This window comes from Marmota monax, unplaced genomic scaffold (assembly GCF_021218885.2).
Source record: "Marmota monax isolate L192 unplaced genomic scaffold, Marmota_monax_Labrador192_F-V1.1 WCK01_AAM20220418_F8-fsc00165, whole genome shotgun sequence".
Classification (NCBI taxonomy): domain Eukaryota; kingdom Metazoa; phylum Chordata; class Mammalia; order Rodentia; family Sciuridae; genus Marmota; species Marmota monax.
This window is the reverse complement of record NW_026693851.1, coordinates 2,924,749-2,947,598: the sequence shown is the minus strand read 5'-3', so window position 1 is coordinate 2,947,598 and position 22,850 is coordinate 2,924,749. Positions and strand designations below refer to the sequence as shown.

Here is a 22,850-nt window from a genome sequence, read left to right as displayed (position 1 = left end):
AAAAAATAAAATACTTGGGAATCAACCTAACAAAAGAGGTGAAAGACTTATACAATGAAAACTACAGAACCCTAAAGAGAGAAATAGAAGAAGATCTTAGAAGATGGAAAAATATACCCTGTTCATGGATAGGCAGAACTAACATCATCAAAATGGCAATATTACCAAAAGTTCTCTATAGGTTTAATGCAATGCCAATCAAAATCCCAACGGCATTTCTTGTAGAAATAGAGAAAGCAATCATGAAATTCATATGGAAAAATAAAAGACCCAGAATAGCAAAAACAATGCTAAGCAGGAAGTGTGAATCAGGCTGTATAGTGATACCAGACTTCAAACTATACTACAGAGCAATAGTAAGAAAAACAGCATGGTACTGGTACCAAAACAGGCGGGTGGACCAATGGTACAGAATAGAGGACACAGAAACCAATCCACAAAACTACAACTACCTTATATTTGATAAAGGGGCTAAAAGCATGCAATGGAGGAAGGATAGCATCTTCAACAAATGGTGCTGGGAAAACTGGAAATCCATATGCAACAAAATGAAACTGAATCCCTGTCTCTCACCATGCACAAAAGTTAATTCAAAATGGATCAAGGAGCTTGATATCAAATCAGAGACACGCCGTCTGATAGAAGAAAAAGTTGGCTACGATCTACAGTCGGTGGGGTCGGGCTCCAAATTCCTCAATAGGACACCCATAGCACAAAAGTTAATAACTAGAATCAACAAATGGGACTTACTCAAACTAAAAAGTTTTTTCTCAGCAAAAGAAACAATAAGAGAGGTAAATAGGGAGCCTACACCCTGGGAACAAATCTTTACTCCTCACACTTCAGATAGAACCCTAATATCCAGAGTATACAAAGAACTCAAAAAATTAGACAATAAGAAAACAAACAACCCAATCAACAAATGGGCCAAGGACCTGAACAGACACTTCTCAGAGGAGGACATACAGTCAATCAACAAGTACATGAAAAAATGCTCACCATCTCTAGCAGTTAGAGAAATGCAAATCAAAACCACCCTAAGATACCATCTCACTCCAGTAAGATTGGCAGCCATTATGAAGTCAAACAACAACAAGTGCTGGCGAGGATGTGGGGAAAAGGGTACACTTGTACATTGCTGGTGGGACTGCAAATTGGTGCAGCCAATTTGGAAAGCAGTATGGAGATTTCTTGGAAAGCTGGGAATGGAGCCACCATTTGACCCAGCTATTCCCCTTCTTGGTCTATTCCCTAAAGACCTAAAAAGAGCATGCTACAGGGACACTGCTACATCGATGTTCATAGCAGCACAATTCACAATAGCAAGACCATGGAACCAACCTAGATGCCCTTCAATAGTGAATGGATTAAAAAAAATGTGGCATTTATACACAATGGAGTATTACTCTGCATTAAAAAATGACAAAATCATAGAATTTGCAGGGAAATGGATGGCATTAGAGCAGATTATGCTAAGTGAAGCTAGCCAATCCCTAAAAACACAAATGCTAAATGTCTTCTTTGATATAAGGAGAGTAACTAAGAACAGAATAGGGACGAAGAGCAGGAGAAGAAGATTAACATTTAACAGGGATGAGAGGTGGGAGGGAAAGGGAGAGAGAAGGGAAATTGCATGGAAATGGAAGGAGACCCTCAGGATTATACAAAAGTACATACAAGAGGAAGTCAGGGGAAAGGGAAAAATAATACAAGGGGGAGAAATGAATGACAGTAGAGGGGGTAGAGAGAGAAGAGGGGAGGGGAGGGGAGGGGAGGGGGCATAGTAGAGGATAGGAAAGGCAGCAGAACACAACAGACACTAGTATGGCAATATGTAAATTAATGGATGTGTAACTGATGTAATTCTGCAATCTGTATATGGGGCAAAAATGGGAGTTCATAACCCACTTGAATCAAAGTGTGAAATATGATATATCAAGAAATTTGTAATGTTTTGAACAACCAACAATAAAATATTTAAAAAAAAGAGTAAAATAATGATATAATTTTAAAAGTTATTTTCAAAGACTGAATTAAAACATTGTGATAAATATGGATCTTAATTTTTATCTATTTGATGAAGTCTGATATTTCCATGTTTCGTCTGGCTTGACTGCTAGTAAATCTTCACAGATATTTACTAGAATATATTTTATTATTATCTCTACCAATAACTAAAATATGTTAGATGTAAAGAATACATATCATAGTATTTAATACCAGTGAAAATATCATATACGTTAAATTATAATCATATGTGATAATAGGAGAACTACTGAAATATTTCAGTTAATTATTTCTTTCCTTCAATACTTAGAATTAAATCCAGGGACACTTTACCACTGAACATCCCCAGTCCTTTTTATTTTGTTTTAATTTTTAGACAGGGCCTCACTAAGTTGCCAAGGCTGGCCTCAAACATGCAATCCTCCTGCCTCAGCCTCTGAAATATTTTAAAGATGCACTGGTGAGCCTTTGTGCCTGAAAATCTATAAACTACATGTAAAATATTTAACTACTTCTTTGATTCTGGGAGTTAGGTGGCAGAAATGTCTATATTCTAAAATATACTTGTCCTAAGGTTATTCCTTAACTTATAAATACTAAAAAAAAGTTTATTATATGCAGTGATGTGTTACAAGCAAAGAGATTCTGATGTAAAAGAAGTCTATTTGATAGATAATTTTCCATAGATAAACACTTGAACCAAAGAGCAGTAAAAGAAACAATTGGAATTTTGATTCACCAACAAGAATTTCAGAGAAGACACTTTTTAAAGCAGGAGGGAAACTAATTTGGGCTTATTTTATTTTGCTTTGCATATGAGTAAGCAATATTATTGATGGAAAACAAATCCTAAAATAAGACAAGATTATCATTCCAACTGTGCAAGGTTTGTTATATCTTTGGGGAAAGAAGTAAAGTAAATAATTGGTACTCTCTCAACACAGGGATGTGCTTTGTGGTTACCTTTTGTGTACCAACATTGGCAATATCCCAAGGCTTGGAGAACTCGATGGTGAAATCACATCCACTTTGGTTGTGCAACAGGGAAGAACATTAAACTGCAGGTAACTAACCACTCCGTGAGAACATTAGTCATCTTACTTCCTAGGAATGCTGCTTAGGTGTATGTTTTCAGTTTACGTGCCTGTTAGTAAAGCCAAATAGAGTCTAATCCATGAAGGTGATTGAGTAAATTCAAACAGAAAAGAGATAAAGGGAAGGTAAGAATTAGTTGAATGTAGAATATTATGTGGTTGCTAGGAACGTGTTTAGTTGGTCAGTAAAATAAAGCAGGGTTTAGCTTGCATTTCTTTCTACGAAGGAAAGTGAATCATGACTTCTGGGTAAAAACAGCTTGTTAAATATATCCAAATGCTTTTTCTCCCTTCTGAATTCCTGCTAAAAGGATTCTAAGGGGGTCTTTTTTTTTAAGAGCTTATATGTCCACTAGAAGGCAGAGAAAAGGAAGGGAAACAGCAACAATGCGATTTTGGAACAAGTAAAGCAAATGTCTGTATGGCAGGCAACTTACAGGAACTAAGAAAAATGAGTTTCTCAATAATGGGGAAAACTGAGACCCAATCAAAGATATAGTGTCACTTCCCAGAAGACTTAGAAATTGGTAGTAACATCCACCTTTGGAAGAGGGAGAAAAGGAATTTGGAAGAAAGGGGTGAAATACGATAGATGAATGAATGTATGTGAAATAGATATACTGATTATTTCTTCAACTCAGCTAAGAGTTGATTTGGGCTTTGTACTTACAGAGAATAAGAGACAAGTTTTCTAACTGGGAATATTGATATCAAGGTTGTGTGGAAGTAGTCTAATCTCAGTGATGCTCAGTCAGAATGCCCTAAATTTCCAATAATCTATTTGGTTCCCCAATTCAGATATGAGCAGACTATCAGACATAGGAAGAAAGTTCTCCACATGAAAAAATTGGGGGGAAAAGAAAATTACTTATTAATATTTATGAAAGAAACAAGATTTCTATCATTTAACAAGGAAATAGGGTATTGCCTTTAAAAAATGTGGGGGAATATTCAGAGAAGAAAAAATGCTGTTGAAATTAAAATATAAAAATATGATGGTGAAAGTGAAACTCAGTAATTGTTATTATCTCCCTAAAAGTATTCAAAAAAGGCAAAAAAGGGAGCATAGAGGGAAAACCCATAAAATTAAAATAGAAATAATAAAGAGCACAGAAGGGAGGAAATTGTCAATGTGTAACTCTAGAACTGAAGGGCTTATATTTCCATTTTAACAGCCTCATTGGGTATCAGGTACAGTGGGTGTAATTAGAGGCACATCTAAACATATCCTTATGAAATTTTAGAACCTTGGAGTGAAGCAAAGAATACCAGAAGTTTCCACAAAGGAGGAAATCTTGAAAGCTTAACACTTAAAATGACTTAAGACTTTTATCAACAGAAACCCTGAGAGTCAGAAGACAACGGAGAAAATTATTTGCAAGTTGGAATTTTATAACAAAATGTCAAATCTGGTGTAAGAGTAGAAAATAATGACATTTTTAGATTTGCAAAATTTTCCAAAGTGTACTATTCAATCCTCTTTCTCAGAAAGATACTGGAAATGGCGCTCCACCAAAACACAGGAGTAAGGTATTAGGTATAGGAAACAGGGGGAGAGTGGGTATGGAGGGAGGGAGAGAGAGATATGGAGATCCTCAAATTGATAGTTTGGGGAATCCTGGATTTATAGCTCTATGCCAGGTACATGGGGACAATCAGAACAGATAGGAGCAGGTCAGAAACTCAAGGGGAGATTTCTAAAGAAAGATCAGAGACATCTTCTGTGGAGACTTTGGCAGAGAGACATTGGATTAGTTTTGAACTAATTGATGGTAAATTCTTAGAAAAGTAGGCAAAGAAACATTAAGCAAATGAAAAGATCAATCTAAGGAAAAATAAAAAGTAGTACAGGCAAAGAAATGTTTTACTCTTGACATTACTGTATCATGAAACCTATTTATTATTTCAAATCTAGTAATAGTGAACTTATTGGTTTTACATGATAACCAAGGCAAAATAGTAAAACTGTTTCAATTCAGGCTGGTATGTTTAAATCCTAAGCTATGTAAATGTATCTGAAAAATTAAAAGATTCAATTGTTTTCTCCCTTTAGATGTTGACATGCTTATACTACGTGCTTTTATTAAATAGTAGAAAATAGAAGAAATTATATCACTCAATTTAAAAAAATTAAGTAGAAAATAAAAGAAGCAATATCGCCAGTTTTTGAGTATATTGTCAAGATGAATGTGAATTAATAGAATCCCATTTTCTTTTTGCTCCCCATTTATTTTTAGTGGTGGGCATGTTAAGCTTGAAGAAGATGTAGATCTTGGCTATGTGGAGGATGGGACACCCTGTGGTCCTCAAATGATGTGCTTGGAACACAGGTGTCTTCCTGTGGCTTCCTTCAACTTTAGTACTTGCTTAAGTGGTAAAGAAGGCACTGTTTGTTCAGGAAATGGAGTAAGTATTCAGCATCTTTGCCATGGGGAACTATTCATTTCTTTTACATCGCAGAAATAGACATGATCGTAAAATGCTTTTTCCAAAATTATGGAAACATGATTATCCATGTTTGTAGTTGGTATATGAACACGCATTTGATCATAGGCATTTGAATAATTTTTATTGTGTACTCTGAGAGAGTTTGGGAATAAGAAAGAGGATAAACTTCCTAACCAAGTTCTTATATCTTCTTTCTCATGTTAATGAGATTTCATATAGTATAATGCCGATTTTTTTTGTACAAGTGAACTAGGAAATAAATTTTAACAAACTGGAATAGGATTATTTTTTTAAAAAAAGAAGAATAAAAAGGAGAGACTATGGCCACAATATTTAAGTACTGGTGTGATCTGGGCATTGACCTATCAGAACAGACCATAAATAACTGCTGTGGCTACCACTGTTAGTACCAACTGAGGAACTATAAAAGAATAGGGAAACGTTTCTCATAGATAGAGAGCAAGAATGGTGTTTAAAAGACTTTTGTTCTTTCAGTTATTACCAGATAATATAGCTCCTATGTAAATAAGTTTATAAGTTAAGTATTTGCCCTCTATTAGTACCAAATTTCTGTGCTAACAAAAATTTTGGTTCTTTGTCTTTTAGCATGTGATATGATTTTCTTTTTATTCTTGTTCTCAGTTCTTTGCTTGAATTGATTGTATTATCTAGGTGAGGGAAAGATTATGTTTTGTAATTTTAAGTCTTCAGTCTTGGTATTACATGTAATATTCCTGAGAGAGATGCCAAGAATTTTCTTAGGGAAGTAATGTAATCATCACTCTTTGACAAAGGATAGGAATTCCTTTGGCACATTAGAAAGGGAAGACACATAGTAAGTAGTTCTGCTGCTATAAGGGGATCTGTTAAATCCTCTTTCCTTAATTATAAACAGGATTTTAGAGAAAAATACTTTTTGGAGGGGACAATGGAAAAATAATGGAATTATTTTTGATTATGCAAAATAAATTTTCATATCTTCTTTACCTTAAAATTTGGGATACAAAATGCAGAGACCAAACAGTTCTATTAACCACTGGTTTAATGAATTTTAGTAAAAGAGTGACAGACACAAATAAATCAGATGGTAAATAACATCCACATAATTTACAACAATTATGCATAATACAGAAGTGATATATCCCAGATAACTTAGAGTAATTCCACTCTCTATGACAAAAATTAAAATGGAGTATAGACAATATTTCTATGTACTATACATCTTATAATTGTGTATGTGGGCTTGCAATCAGATGGTTTAGAATCCCAGATCTGCTTCTTACTAGCTGGGTGACATTGGGTAAACGATATAGCTTCTCTGTGGCTCGATTTCTTCCTCTATAAAATGGGAATGATAATGGTTCCTACTGTATAGGATTGTTGTGAAGAACAGTGAATTAATACTTGTAAGGAACTTAAAACAGTGCCCAGGACATGGTGAGTACTCAATGGGTGTCAGCTGTGCCATTTATTATAATCACTGTACACTGGTATCGCTGTCTGTTCTTGTCACTATATCACTGGTACTGTCATATGATACGGAAACTGATGCTTAGAGAGCCAGGTGACCTGGTTAAGGACCCTTGGTAAGACAGTAGTGAAACGGGGACTTGGGTCCAGGCCTTTTGACTTTAAGCCTAAATTTTTTTTATTCCTGCATAATTATTAATCTTAGTCACATGTAGATGTGGATGTATGTTGTCTTCTGCAACATTAGATTGGATAAGGCAGAAATACCTGTGCAGTGAAACCTGCCTCTCAGTTAAACCTACTTAGTTCTTTCCTTCTTCTCAATACATCCAGTTGATTTGAATAATAGAATCTAAGTGTAGATTCTCTTTCTGAGATGGATAAATGAAGAGATTATTTTCCTATGATTTAGTGGTTGCTGTCATTTTTATGTGAATCTTTCTACTTTGTGAGAGTTCTTAGTTCCCATGGGCCTGCGGCAGCTGGCTTCTATAATTTGGGTTGAGCTGACAGGGTTATAACCTTGTGAAGCTTTATTCTCAGACCACTGCAAAATAAATACCAGGACTTCCTGCTTCTTTGTGGTCTTTTCTTTATCTCATTCTGCTTCCTAAAAAGTTAATAATAAAATTTTGGCATAAAGAACCTTTTATGGAAGAAAAGCAAGACTTCATATTGGATAAATAACAAATAGTTGTATTTTTGCTTAGTTTTAAAATTTCTCTCATAACAAGTTAATAAAAGTCAAAATAGGAATTTCATTGACGTTTTTTTGGACGTAAGATTAAGTCTTCTGCTGACATTTAAAAATTATGCCCTTTGGGCCAGCTGTTAGTCTAAGTGAGAAATAAAATAATTATTAGTAGGAAAAAAGTATTAATAATTTTTCAGTGTCATCATATTCTCAGCATATTATTATCAGAAGTTAATTAGAGTTTATTTTTCATGCCTTTGTACCAGAGAGTTGATACTTACTCTAGCTTGATTTTGGATTTCAGGTGTGCAGTAACGACCTGAAGTGTGTCTGTGATACGCTCTGGACAGGTGCAGACTGCAGCACGTTGTTACTTCACAATGAAGGTCCAAAGACTAGCAACGGTAGATATTTAATTTGGTGTCATTATGTCATCTTTTTGCACAAGTAAATAGAGAACTTCCCTTTGGTCATTTTTATCTAAGTTATTTTTTCTTTTTTAAACTTTATTTTTATTTGTTCATTTTTATGTGGTGCTGAGGATTGAACCCAGGGCCTCATATGTGCTAGGCAAGCGCTCTACCACTGAGCTACAACCCCAGCCCTATTTAAGTTATTTTATGATAACTCAAAATAAATTATATATACATAATAATGAATTATACTATACAAGTGGGGTCCACCTTATGAAACTAATCATTTTAATCAAATTATAATTATTTACATGTTGAGTATTACCTTGTTTAATGACTTAGCCTTAACATGTCCTACTTCAGAGAAATTTTTCAAGTATTCCACTTAACTGAGGCTGTCAACAAACCCTAGCATTTCTTTTAAATGAAGAAAATACTTATAGTTTAAGGGGAGAATTTTTTTTTTTTTATCTATTTTGGTACCAGGGATTAAACCCAGAGGCACCTAACCACTGAGTCACATCATCAGCCCTTTTATTTATTTATTTATTTATTTTGAGACAGGGTCTAGGCTAAGTTATTCAGGGCCCTTTTAAGTTGCTTAGGATGTTCTCGAACTTGTGATCCTCCTGCCTCAGACTGCCAGGTCATTGGGATTACATGTGTGCACCACTGTGCCTGGCAAAGGGAGAATTTTATATGTACACACTTTATAAATAAGAAAAAGAAAAATTAAGAATTGATTTTTAAAATTTCATTTTTAATATTGTTATAAAATCTCACCAACCTTTAACTACACTTCTTGAACCTGAACTAGAAGTATACGTTGGCCAAGTTTCCTGAAAGCGGTTTTTGGATCAGAAACAACAGGGAGGCACATTTCTTAAAGCTGGGGTTGCTTGGGTGGAGAAGTGGAAATTAAATGCAGATAGTTGTAAGAACTCATACCTTAAAGGTAAATGTCTTCTTTTAAACCATTTTATTGCATATTCTTTTGCATAAAATAATGCTCAAATCCTGAAGTCCATTTGCCACCAAAGGATGAGAAACTTAAGAAATGTATTACTTCTAGTCATCTAGACAGATTGGAAATGTTAGCTAGTGTGACTTTAACAAAGAAAGTCACAGAATGATTAAGATTTTAGGATCCTCAGACTTAGCGGCAGTAAGTGGTAGTGTGGAGCTTGTTTCCATAGTTAATGCAGAGGTAAGGATATTTATAAGTACATGGGTTTAAGTGACTTACCAAAAGACATACCATTACTTAGAAATAATCAAGACTAGCATCTAAGTTTATTTGTCCCTATTAAAACCCTTCATGAAAAGGAAGTGAGGACAGACATGCAAGGTCTTGGAATAAGAAAATCCCAGTAACCCAGAAGATGCACTGGCATCTGCATCCTCCCCTCTTATAGGGGACCAGTGCAGGTTGGAGCTGTCCACTCTCCTCTGATGCCCTAGCATTGCTGTCCTGCATGACTCCTGAGGGCTCCCAGACTGGGAGACTGCTATTTTCTGCCATGGGAAATTGAAATCTCCAGTTACCCTTGATCACTAACCTTTGCTGTCTAGAAGGATGTCTCAGGAACAGACAAGGAAAGGTCTAAGCTGCTGTGGATGAAAGCCCTGCATACAATTAAACGAGGTATAAATCATAATTAGCAGTGTGGGAGCCAGGCCTTGGATGGGCCTTCTCTGCCTTTAGTCCTTTACGTGGACTTATGGGTTGGATTCACTGCCATTATCCCTTAGGGATCACATCTCAACCTGCCTGTTGATGGGTGCTGACGATGCCATCGCTCAGTCCTGAGTTTTGTCTGCCCTGTATTCTGCTCCCCTTTCCCTCTGCCCTCCTGGTGCCACCTCCCTCTTGTGCCACAATGACACCAATATCCCCTCACTAGACCATTTTTCCCTTTGGGTTTTTCTACCCTAGGATGCCACAGCCATTGTTGTCCAATTGGGAGTGACAAGCCAGTGCTTCTATCATCTGCACCCCTGAGTACTGATCATAGAAACCTGTAGATGTATTTTCTCCCTTAAGAAGCTTATATTGACTTTGAGAGACAAAATATCACACACATAACTTAGAGCAGCAAGGGTCTTGCATTAATTGTCAAAATGGAGTAATTTAAGTAATAACATTTCTAGAATTTCAGAGAAAGAAATAAGGGTCAAAAGGAACACTATAGGGGATGACAGTCAGCGTCTCGTTGGGGGGTTCTTCTTCCTGCTGAGGAGGGTGTAAGCCACCTGAGAAATTAAAGTGTAGAATAATTAGTGAAGAACAAAAGACAAAGAGTCAGAAACACATTTTCAAAAGCAGAGCCCTGATAGGTTTAGTTCACATGGGAGCTGGAACTAGACAAGGCAAAATGGCTCCAGTGGTTTATTAAGGGGGTACATCAAAGGCAGGGATAAGGTTTCAAGGGTGGAATCTTGCTTTGTGATGTCTTGCAGTCAGCAGATTGATTGGCATCTTGGCTGGTCACACCCATCTCAGGTGTTGTGTGGGACATGGCAGAGCGGAATAGGAATTCACAGTGTCTCTGGGCAGTCTTACATAGAGGAAATGACCACTGGAAATTCCTGGACATCAGCTGTTCCTATTCAATGGGCTTCGATGCACGGTAGCCCACACATAGCACATGGATGGCTCCCTACAGAACAGATTTCTTAAAATGCCTTCCTAAAGGGTACTTTCTTAGTATCATTCTTCTTCCATCTTTTAGTTTAATGATATAAGGTTTCCCAGAAAAATACATGGGAAGTACAACTGTGCAAAATGCACTTGGGCAAGAATTAAAAAGGAGTATAAATTCGTTTTAAAAGAATTGATATGGCTTGCTGACTTATGGTTGATTTTTCTTTCCTTTGAAAATCTTACTTTTTTTAACAAATAGTGTTCTTAATGTGATGATTACAAATCTGAAGAATGAAGTTCTGAAGGAATTTTATCTCACTGATGTTCTTTTTTTTTTTCCATCCAGGTGTTGCTGGCATCAATATCATAATAGGCATAATTGCTGGCACCATTTTAATGCTGGCCCTCATATTAGGAATAACTGCCTGGGGTTATAAGTAAGTGAAATGACTCAGTATTAGTACTATAAGACATACTTTGAAACACATTGATTAAATGAAAACATCTAGAAAGTTTTATCTTATTGGATAAATACGCTTGCATTGAAAAAACAGTCTTGCTCAACAATCAATGATAACCTTTGGCATAGTTAGAGGTAATAATAATTTTAGCAGTTTTTAGATTTTGAGACAATTCCCTTCTGTTCTGAAAGTACTGAATATTTTTTTTCAAAATCACTGAAGTGAGTTAAAATCAACTTAAATTGTGTCTAATACAAAGGCTAGGTTTCTTTGCTTTTTAATGACAAAGTTTCCTTTACTTAAACCATACTCAAAATCTAGGCAAGACAGTCAGTTAGAGAGCAGCACAATAATAACAGTTATCAAAGAACAGAAGCAGCAGATCTCTTAATGAGCCATGCGTCTCACTAAGGTGATACCCCTTGTCCTCAGGGCCATTATGAAGGAGGCACAACTTTTTGTGATGTACATGAGTGTTTATGTGAAAAAAAGACTGTCATGATATTTGATTTGTTAAAATGAAAACTCCATGTTAAAAAAATCAAAAGCCTAATTCTTCCTTAAGTTTTATAGTTTAACTTACAACTTTTTGATTCTATACATAAATTTAAAAAGTTAAAAGTCATACTGCTTTTGAATATTTGATACTCTTAAACATTTTCTTCAGTAAATGCCTTCAAGCATTTATTTATAAATTTAATGTGTTCAGTTTCCTCTTTAAATACTTATGATGTGAAAAATTTCTTTAGTCTACAAAAACTAATTTAAGTTTAGTAAGTTAAAACTTAAATATGGCCAACCTTTAATTCTCTTTAGTATTTAAACTTAAAGTCATATTCTGTCCATCTCTAATGACAGTGTTCCTGTCCACCAGCCTTGGGTTTTTCTCCATTTGGAAGCCCTAGCACTTTGGCTTGGCATTCCTGGCATTATCTCATTTCACAGCATATTTTTCAGCATGAATTGAACTTGGGTCAAAAAAAATGGGATTAGAATATTTGGAATTTTAAAGTTATGCCATATTTTTGATAGATTCATCTTTGTTCTGTGGGTTGATATATATCAAACTTTCAATACCTTGCCCACAGAAAGCATTATGTAATTGCTATAATTATTATCACTTAACATGGAGATGTGTAATCAAATTAAAGGAAACACATTTGAAAGACTATATGGCAATTGCTTGTAAGCTCTAAACCTTCAAAGAGTATCTTTGAAAAGGGAGCACAGTTACTTTACAGCCAGGATAAATGTTGTATGCAGCAGGCATTAAAGACAGAAAGACTCTCATAGAAGACTGTATTAACAAATTGCCCAGACAGCATACTAGAGTGTAGCAGAGTGTAGCAGGGATGACATAGTGAAGGAGCACACAGCAGAGGAGTAAGCTCTGCCCTGATTAAATCTGCATCACTTATCTCCATACCAGTTCATAGCAGATGCTTATGAGCCTTTTTTATGTGCAGGTCATTTGGTATATTGCACATTTACATTTGCACACTCTAACTTCAGCAAAACATTTTAAGTTTTAAAATCATATGTCTGAAAAGAAAGCTTTTCATCATATGACATCCCCTTACAACTGCAGGTGGGTAAGCTGCACCTTAGGTCACACTGTTTCCTCTACCTCCCTGATGCAGGACTTGCGAAGTAATTGCCATCACAAGCATTGCTGTCTTGAAGCAGCTCAGTGATTTCATTTGGTCACACGAAAATAGAAAGGATAATTGATAGCTCTGGAGGGTGTGATTTTTCCGCCACCTACTGATGCATGTGGATATTTCATTTTTCCAATCTTGGTAGAACTTCCTGTTCAGAAAACATGAAACTTTTAACACTTTCCTTTTGCTTATAAAATTACCTGTGTCTGTTTATTGAAATAACCTGCTTTCTATTTGTTTCATTTGGGATTTTACTCTTTAAAATACACTTCTGAATACATACATTTTGCAGGTTGATTAAGGAAAAAGATAAATATTGTTCATATTACAGTATTCTCCTCATAAGTAATTTGAACCTAAATGATTAACACTTTAATGGTTCTAAACTTATTTGAATACATTTAGAAATAGAATGAGAATTTAGAAATTTTAATAGAGGAATTAAACTAATAAGTGATATTTCATATATTCTCTTTGAAAATCAAAAGCAGATTTAAGGTCTGGGAACTCATTTTTTTCATTTTTTAGGTCTGCTTGTTAAACTTTCCACTCTTTCTTGAAGCCCTGGGTGGGGAATAGCAGGAATAGGAAATGAGAAATCCTCATCTAGAACTGTATGGCTCAAGTAATCAGCTTGAGGGAATAAAAAGCAAAACATGCTGAATGGAAAGATACCAGGCTTATATTCCCCCCATCCCAAAGTCTTCAAAATTGAAACTAATAACAAATGGGCACTTTTACCCTCCTGTGCCTGTTATGATCCTGATAATGTGGGTGGAGGTGCCAGGAAGGAAATTCACATTTAGACATTGTCCTTGATCTTAGAGGAAGGAATCCCAAATAATTCAGTCTTCCATATATTCTAATTATGTCAAGAGAGAAAGTCAACAACTCTTGAAACTCACTGGTATTGCACTGTTACACCCTTCAGAACAATTTTTTAAGATCAGTTTATTTTATCATATGGCAAATAAACCTAAGTTTATTTTAGTATTTGGTCAAATAAAAAAGAGACTGAAATTGAGCAGGTATTTCCAACGTGATTCTTGAATGAATAAGTAGTAATAACTACAAAGGTCATCCATAACAGCTGTGAATTAACTCACTCATTTGTCACACATGATGAAATCAAATGTTCTGGTGTGTATTTATGTTTTCCTATTTGAAATCCTTGGAACAGCTATAGTTGGGGGTTTGTATTCTAACAGGAATAAATTATGATTATTATTTCTATGAAAATATAATTAATTTTTGCAAGTCATCAACTGGATTCATCAACTTTATTATTTAAATCAACATATGTGTCTGAAATCCTGTATTTAAAATAGGATTAGAATTTTACTAATCATTAGAATATTATTAATACTCAGTGTAGTACAATTGATGTTGTAGAAAGTTACTCTTTAAAGATTCTTTATTTGTTTAAAAATGACAGATTATCTGACAAAAATGTCACCAGTCTATTGGTGTGATCTTTTCTAATGATAAATTGGAATTTTTATGTGTATTCCCCATTTTAACTCTGCAATTCAGAATCTTCTAGCAAAGTCCTTTCAATGAATGCCAGAGCTTTTATGTTGAGTGCTCTGTTTAATGTGCTTTCATAGGTAACTAATTCTTGTGTTTTTCCCCTCTCTCTTCTTGTTCATGAAAAGAAACTATCGAGAACAGAGGTATGTGATTAGATTAATCTGAACATGTAACTGAAAGGTTTAACCCCTGATTCATATCACTGTAATTCATACATGCAATTATAAATCAAGTTCACTTTATTTTTATTCTACATTGATCTTGATTTTTCATGATATTGAAATAGTTTTAATTGTGTTATTTTTATCATTATATATGTACAGAAATTGAATTTTTCCATCAAAAACAGACTTCCTTCATGTTAAGTTGTCATGTTTGTTTACATTAGTTTATTGACTTTTCTTTATGTTTATGACACTCTTATTGCCTAATACTATCTGAGGAAATTTATTTTTCTTTGTTACTGTTGTTATATTAATAACTTTCATTCATAAGTGACAATTTATTTGGCTACACTGTAGCTACCAGGGGAATGTTCTGGCACTTGGTGAAAATGTTATTTGTGCATGAGAAAAAAAAATTTTACTCTGATTAGGTGATCACACAGGTAGTTAAAGAAGGAATTTGCATAGTTGGAATCTCTGATTGTCTCCTTACTTTTTTTATTAAATAAAAATTCCCACAGAGAAAATTATTCAACATAACTTTATAATCCATCTTTGGCAACCATATAAAAAGACATACAAAGAAATATTGTTGTTCTGTAAGAATTGTTAATTTTATATAAATTACTACATAGTGCTGGGGCATACCATTCACTTTTCACATTTAAAAAGTTATTAATACTATTAACTATGGATAGAAAAAATTAAAATGTCCTGGAAATGAATAACTCAGACCAGGTCTTGTGTATAGTACAGTATTTAGTTCTGCATTCAGGGTATTTGTGCAAATTGCTACCTACTTATCTTTTTCTGTTCTATTACTTGCCTGAGGCAGGTTAAGAATAAGATGTAATAAATGTGGTGATACTTTTCCAGGCTCTAACCACAACTTTCATTTTTTCACAAATTGAAAAATTAAACTTTATTTTTCTGTATGTTTCTGTCTAAATCTAAAACCCCTGAAGACTTTAGCCATAAATATCTGTAGACTATCTGTAATTCTAAGGTATCCGCAAGGTACCAGTTAGCATAGGTTTAGGAAATATTGACCTTGCCCTGGAGTAACTAACACATCATTAATAAAAAATGTGAAACTGAGACAAAATTGACTAAATTTTGGAAACAAGTAGATTTCTTTGTGACTTGTTTTAAACTCTTTTAAAAAATATTTTTAGTTGTAGATGGACACAATACCTTTATTTTATTTATTTTATGTGGTGCTAAGGATCAAACCTAGTGCCTCACATGTGCTAGGCAAATGCTCTGACACTGAGCTACAGCTCTAGTCCCCTATGTTGAACTCTTGTGTCTATAAGCACTTGAGTAGAGAAAGAGCCATTTAGGCTTTTAATTGGGTAGAAATTGATTTAGTCATATTAGAAATCTAAGGTTGATAGCTTTCTTCAGTGGAAGACAGACTTTGGTTGATGTAACAGAGAATTTATGTTTGAGCTCCATTTCCATAGGAACTAAAGCAATAATGTAATTTAATACTGCTGAATATATAAAAAAGAAAGCAAAATGACTCAATTATGTAGCATAAGCAAAGCCAAGAGTACTCTTAGGTTTTGTTGTCCCTAAGAATGCTATCCAGAATAAGGAAATTGCCCACACTTTACAAAAATGCTTTGTTTAAAACTATGCACCATTTTTTTATTCTAACTCATCATATGCATGGATACAGTTTAAAGCATTTTCACACTATGAATCTCCTGTATTTGACTAATAAGTTTTCACATCTTCTAGTGTTACTAAGTCATCATTTCATTGATATGACTACTCCTTTGGAATCTAGTACATGTTTTGAAAGTTGTCACATCTACAGTGGGTATTTGTTTTATATATTTGATATATTTCACCAAAAGCTTTTTTTTTTTCATCGTTGTCTATAGCTAATGAATGTTAGACTTGTACAATAATTCTCAAAATGGAGAATAGCAGTGATTGGACTTAAACCAGGAAGTTATGAATATATAGGTATCTTTTGAAGGATTTTTCTTTCTGAAGATATGTTAGGTTTTTGTTTGTTTGTTTGTTTGTTTTTCAAGTGCCAGGGATTGAACTCAGGGCCTCATACATGCTGGGCAAGTGCTGTACCATGGAGGTACACTTCTAGCCCTGACAGTACATGTAATGATGGAGAAGGGGTCAGGCCAACAGAACAAGTATGCATTAGGAAATTTTTAATCTTGTACAATTATTTATAGTCAAATAAATATCTGTGAGTTCCAAAGGATGACAAGAAGTAGAATTAATAATTTTGGGTTGTCATTGTCTTGAATTAGGTTTTTCCTTGGAGTTCTGTGGTGGGAGGAGCAATTGACAAGGAATTAGGAATCTAGTATGAGATGTGGAGAAGTCACAAGTTTCCTCAACTCTATAATCAAAAAGAGTTCTTTGTAATCTTTAAAGCATTATGGTAAAGGGAAGTTATTTGTATGTGGTTTCTAAAGACTTTGTGTTTCTCTGATCTTCAAATAAAAGAGGTGGATGTTGTTCTCAAAGAGGAATGTAGCTATCCTCAATCTGAATGAGGCCCACCCCTACCAGCTGAGCTGGTAAAGGGGTTGGTGAACATGAAGGCTTGCTTTGACACCAAAAGCAAGATCTAATAAGTATGTAGTATCTCACCATTTTCTTATAAAAAATGTCAGATGATGCACAACTTTCAATTTATTTGAGAAGACAGGCAAGTAATTCTGTAATTGAATGTGACAACCTGATAATTTTCCCTCCTGAGGATGTGTCCTCAAGGTTTTAAGTATATTAAGGATTGTGTTGTCTGTTTACTTGCAAGTTAACAAAGAGATGAGAAGCAAACCTATTTTCTTTCTTTTTGTTCACAAATTGCTTACTTAAAAAATAGAAGCCCTGTTCTGGGACCAGTGGAGGCCGAACCCCACACATGTACAATCAGTTGAAACCTGTCAGTGTCACCTTATGAAGCATAGATCCATGGAACCAAGGAGCCATGCAGAAGCTCCTTTATCCTTTTTCTTTAAATTTCCAGGAAAAAAAAAAAAACACTCCACACTTTTCACTTGATGTTATTATTTGTATCATAGTATAATAGCTTTAGGATTTAGCAGTTGTGACAAGAATTCTAAGTAGGTTTTAGTTTTCAGGCATGTTTGCAAATAGAGTAAGAAATAGTAACTGAACTTAGATTTATAAAACATCCCTATTCAGCTGAAATCCTTTTCTTGTCTGAAATGAACATACATCACTATGATTACTGAAAAATAGAATATAATAAATCATCTTTCTGACCTATGGTTTAATCTTAAGCAGTCTACTCTTTTCCACCCCCATTTCTTTCTACTTTTTTTTTTCTTTTTCTCTCTCATGTTTTAGGTACGTTGTTTTCTGCTTGTGGACTTCCTATCTTTTTTCCAAACCTTTCTTCGTTTCTTTTAATAATATTATTATTATTTCAATGATATTTATACATCTGTTGATATACTATTTTAGGAAATATTGGTATACCTTGAACAATATTTCTTAAAATAGTAAATTAACAATTTCAGTAAGAGAAAGATTAATATTAAGACTTATTTAAACTTTTTTCTTTCATGTTCAGTAAGCATAAGTATTGTCAAAATTAATATTAAAGATCAATGGATGCTTTTAGGAAAGAACAGACTTCTTTTATAACAGGATCAACAATTTGCTTAAAGACTTTTGGGGTGATCCCAGAAATCTCTTTGTATGTTTAAATTTATAATGCTCACATAGCTAGATGATTTATGAATATAAACATGTTATCTTCTGAAATAGAATAAGAACAAGAAAACAATAACAATGAATACTGTAGTCCTAGAAATAAATAATAATTAACAGTTTGTATGCATCAGCTCCTCCAAAGTCATTAAGTTATAGGGATTGTTCCTTGTGTTAGAGAATAGGATTACCTTCAAAGAATGTTATCGAATGAGATGCATCAGTTCAAAGCACAAATTGGTATGAAAATGTGTAGAGAGGAAAAAAAGACAATCTGTAATTAATGTAGGAAGGGATGACATTTGAGGAAAAAGAACTTAATTACATAGTATTCATTTTGGTTATTGTTTACCAAAAATCATGTACATGTCTAAAATGTTTGCATATAATATGAGAAATATGAGGTGATTTTTCCTGTTATAAAACCACTAGCCAGGCCATCTACCAAGGTAATCACTTTCAAATTCAGATTTGAGGGAACATGAAAAACACTCAAAATGTAGGAAGAAATCTGTAAAAATTATTAATAAAGAATTAGGGGGAAAAGTTCAGTTTAAAAATTTTAAGGGCATTATTTAATTGATTTTTTATGATGTTTCATAACAAATGATGCAAGATTATTTATTGATCATGGGGGCCTAATATTCTCTACTTCCTCTAAAACAAGAAGAAATAGTTTTTTAAAAATGCATAATGAATATTTTTTAAAGATAAATTTATGGACAGTGAAGAATATTAAATATTCTCAAGAGTTTTTTTTTTTTTTAAATTCAAAACCTACCACAGAAAAAAGTATGAAAACAAGTTGCATCCATTCCTTGTGAAATTTTCAGGAGAATGTGTAAAATTAGTTTCTGTATGTTGGAGACTTTATAGGGAACATAGATAAGAATCAAATCTTGCTGGATTGTTAAAGGAGGTGATGCCCCAGAAGTACATTAAATTGAAACTCCCTTTCAACTCCTTGACAGAAGCCCATAGCTTTTAACTTTACCATTTAGGATGTTTGTGCACTGTGTAAAAAGTGACCGTGACCACAGAGAAGTTACCTTGAAGAGGTGGTAAAACATTCTCGGTCTAAGACAAAACAGAACTGGGTTCTAATGTGGGAGGTAGTCCATCTGCACCTGCAGTATCAGAATGCCAGGGTAAATACCTGAAAGTCAAAAATCTGTGAAGAAAAGGTCATTTGGGGAAAGAAAGTAAAAAGAAAGGTTCGGTGTGGTTCTGAGCTTGTTTTTGTTTAATTTGAATTTGTTGAGGCACATCTCATTGCCTTCCTAAGATCATCATTAAAGGTAATAGGGACAGAAGGACTATATTGGCCATCAATATTGTTATTGGACATATGATGCTGACATTCTGTAGTAATCTTTTTAACATGCTTATATAATACAATAGGGAAGTTTCTTCCTTGAGACAAAATATGGAACTCTGATTTTATTAAGGGCATTTTGTTTTTCAAGTATTGAAGGAGTATGTTCCTAATGTGGGATAAAACAGAAAATATGAATAGAGATCAAAGATCTCTTACATAGGAAAATATATTGTTTGTTGTTACTATGAACACTATAAGTATCAAGGCTTTTATATTTTCCCTATAAAATCAATTTTTCATAATAACCAGGAAAAAGAAAGGGTAACTGTCATGAGCTGAAGTCACTTATAGAATTAAAAAAATATATTTTGGAGAAAACTGAAAAAATTATGGGTAGAATCAATATTATAAACTAGTTAGTGAGAATTCCTTTTTTAAGTTAAAATATAGAGAAGTAGCTTAAATCATACAAGTTAAAGTACATACTTTTTTATTTCCATTGAAAACTTTTTGAGACTTGTAGAGATGTGTTCACATAGCATTGACATAATATGACATGGGATGTACAGTCATCAGAAAACAAATAATGAAATATTTTAAATATTTACAACAATGTGGGAAATCAATATAGACAAGCAGACATCTGAAAGTGGCATTTTGGGGTTGAAATTTAGCATCAGTAAGTAACCAAGCTTATCATAGTAACTAAGGAGAAACCAAACATGAAAAGGGAATTAGCAAATTTGTGCTATTGTTGGAGATTTATTTATTTAAGTGTAGCTTTGTTTAAAATTCTTAATCCAGTGCTAGTTTGTGCCACCTTCAGTGATAGCGCTGGATGAACTGAGTCAGGTTTGGGTGCAAGTTGTCTATTTGGGCAACACGCATTGGCAGGTGATCGGATTGGCACGGTGAGAGGGTTGACTGTGGGGGGCGGTGGGGCTATATAAAGTTTCTATCTGGTTCACTTAGGAGAAGTAATAAAAATCTGTACCAATTTTAGTTTTTTCAAAGAGAGATGAGTGGGTTAATACCTGTGCAGATTAAATAGCTGTTCTTGTTGTTCTCCTACCACAGTGGAATTGGAGGACTGCCACCCACTGTCCTCCTACAAATGTCCTTCCATAGTCTCCACAGAAATTCAGTTAACTGTTCAACCCTTTCTTCCTCTATTAAATGATCTTCCTTCGCATATTCAAGTGTGCAATTATAAAATTAGCTTTTTGATTCAACTTTGAATCTTCTTTTAATTTTTTTCCTTTTTTTTTTTAATTTTAAATGAACAATGGAACTCCACATGGAACATTAAACTCTAATGAGAATTTATCTGGATTCAATTATAAAATAGCTTAGAAATTAATCAATTCCTTTAAAATTAAATCAAGATTACGTTCATTTTGTTATGTTTAGAAATCATGAATAGTTTATTCATTATGGTGCCAAAAAACCCCCTCAAAACCCAATTGCTTTGTCTGGGTAAGAACTGTTCTATGTGTGCTTCAACATCAATTTTTTTAAAATTGATACTCAGCTAACATCTCTGAGTATAATGAAGTTACAGCGAAAAAACAAACAAACAAACAAAAACTCATCCTCCCTTGTTTTCCCTCTCAAAGCAACGCTTTATTCATCCAACCTATAAAGACTTCAGTGATTGCATTTCTGACCTCAACAGTTAGAATGACTTTAATTTGTTACATTTATTAATAATCTTATGTGTTGTTATAGATTTGATTCATGTAGATCATTATCCCTACCTCTCTTTTTCCTAAAATAAGATTTGTATATGTCTGTGTTCATGTGTGTGTCTTGTTTTCTGACTCTGAAATGTTTATTATGCCTTAGACAGTTACCCCAGGGAGATTATGTAAAAAAGCCTGGAGATGGCGACTCTTTTTATAGCGACATTCCTCCTGGAGTCAGCACAAACTCAGCATCTAGTTCTAAGAAGAGGTCTGCTTTTCTGTCGCATTTTCAGATTTCTACCTGTTCCATCACACATTATTCCATTAGTCAGAACATTTCATTATTTTGCAGCAGGTTTGATTACTTCTTCCTTCTTTCTTGAATGTTAAAAAATAGTATCCTTTGTTCTTTGATTACTCTGCTTCAAAATGCCATATGCTCAAAACCACTTGACCTACAAATCAGGCCACAAAATTGAAACAAAAACAAAATAAAATGAACAATAATTCTAAATCTGTTTGGAAACCTCAGGGTCTTTCAGTCTTGCTCTTATATAGCTTAAGAAACTATGCATAGTACTTAATAATTTTAAATGGTGAGCTTTATGTCATGTTTGGTAGTCAAAGAAAAAGGTTACTGTCATGCTTCAATAAAAGCAGTTAACATAAATTGGTAATATAAGTGCTGCATTGACTATTTTTTAATTTTATATATATCAAAGCTAAGCTCGCTGTGAAACAAAGATTGCTTCTCTGTGAATCATGTATTGAATATTATAATTTTGCCTTTTTTGGGAATGATTATTTGCAGACTTTTATAACTTACACCTTAGTTGACAAATTAATTTAAGTATGCTTAATAATTGCCTGATTTTTATAATAATAGAGGTGGGATTATCTATTATTTATGTCTTGAACTCTGATGATATATTCTTATTCTAGCATCTTAAGGTGTATGACACCATTTAAAATTCTGCATGCTTTAAAATTGCTTGAGAATAAATGTGTAGAAGAAACAAATAGTTGGAATGTTGTAGGAAGTGACACATACCACATTGAAGGAAGCTAAAATATTCTTGTAGAAGAATTTCCTTAACTAAAGAAATGGAAGTAGGGGGAAGGAAAAACGTTTTGGTAGCCCCAGTCATGACTTCGGGCACATTTGTTGCTTTGCAGTGTGAGGGTAAAACATCTAGTTTATTGAGAGGAATCTGATCTCTTCTGGTATTCTAGGGAGAGTGAATAATCTGTAAAAATTCTGCAATGGTGCTCAGTCTTTATCAACATTGATCCAGAAAGGTGAATAGAAGGAATTGGTGAATTCTATGTGGGAACTCTATGTGAAGGATAGTTTTCACTTAGATATCAGAATTCAATGCAAAAGATGAAATGCTACATTTTGACCCACAGAAGGGTGTTTTAAATTTTTTAGTGTTTTAATTTATTGAGGGATTGATGGCTAAGAAAAGAAGATGACAAAGATCTACTTGAATTCTCTCATTATATAAGTATTTTCTTGGTCAAATGCAAAACTTTATATA

At 34.0% G+C, this 22,850-nt stretch overlaps 1 protein-coding gene across 12 annotated transcripts in view; it reads left to right on the top strand.

Moving 5' to 3' along the window:
- The window catches only part of Adam22 (ADAM metallopeptidase domain 22), a 222,258-nt gene that overhangs the window by 176,590 nt on the left and 22,818 nt on the right, over positions 1-22,850 (top strand). For 4 of the 12 annotated variants that reach the window (XM_046462445.2, XM_058585037.1, XM_046462447.2 and 1 more), the window contains exons 22-26: positions 2,952-3,071; positions 5,339-5,507; positions 8,018-8,117; positions 11,117-11,207; positions 14,548-14,565. In XM_046462445.2, the coding sequence (XP_046318401.1) occupies positions 2,952-3,071; positions 5,339-5,507; positions 8,018-8,117; positions 11,117-11,207; positions 14,548-14,565 (498 nt within the window). Of the gene's footprint in view, positions 1-2,951; positions 3,072-5,338; positions 5,508-8,017; positions 8,118-11,116; positions 11,208-14,547; positions 14,566-21,469; positions 21,665-22,850 lie in introns of all 12 variants that reach the window. The other 8 variants (XM_046462449.2, XM_046462443.2, XM_046462444.2 and 5 more) reach the window with 3 other exon arrangements.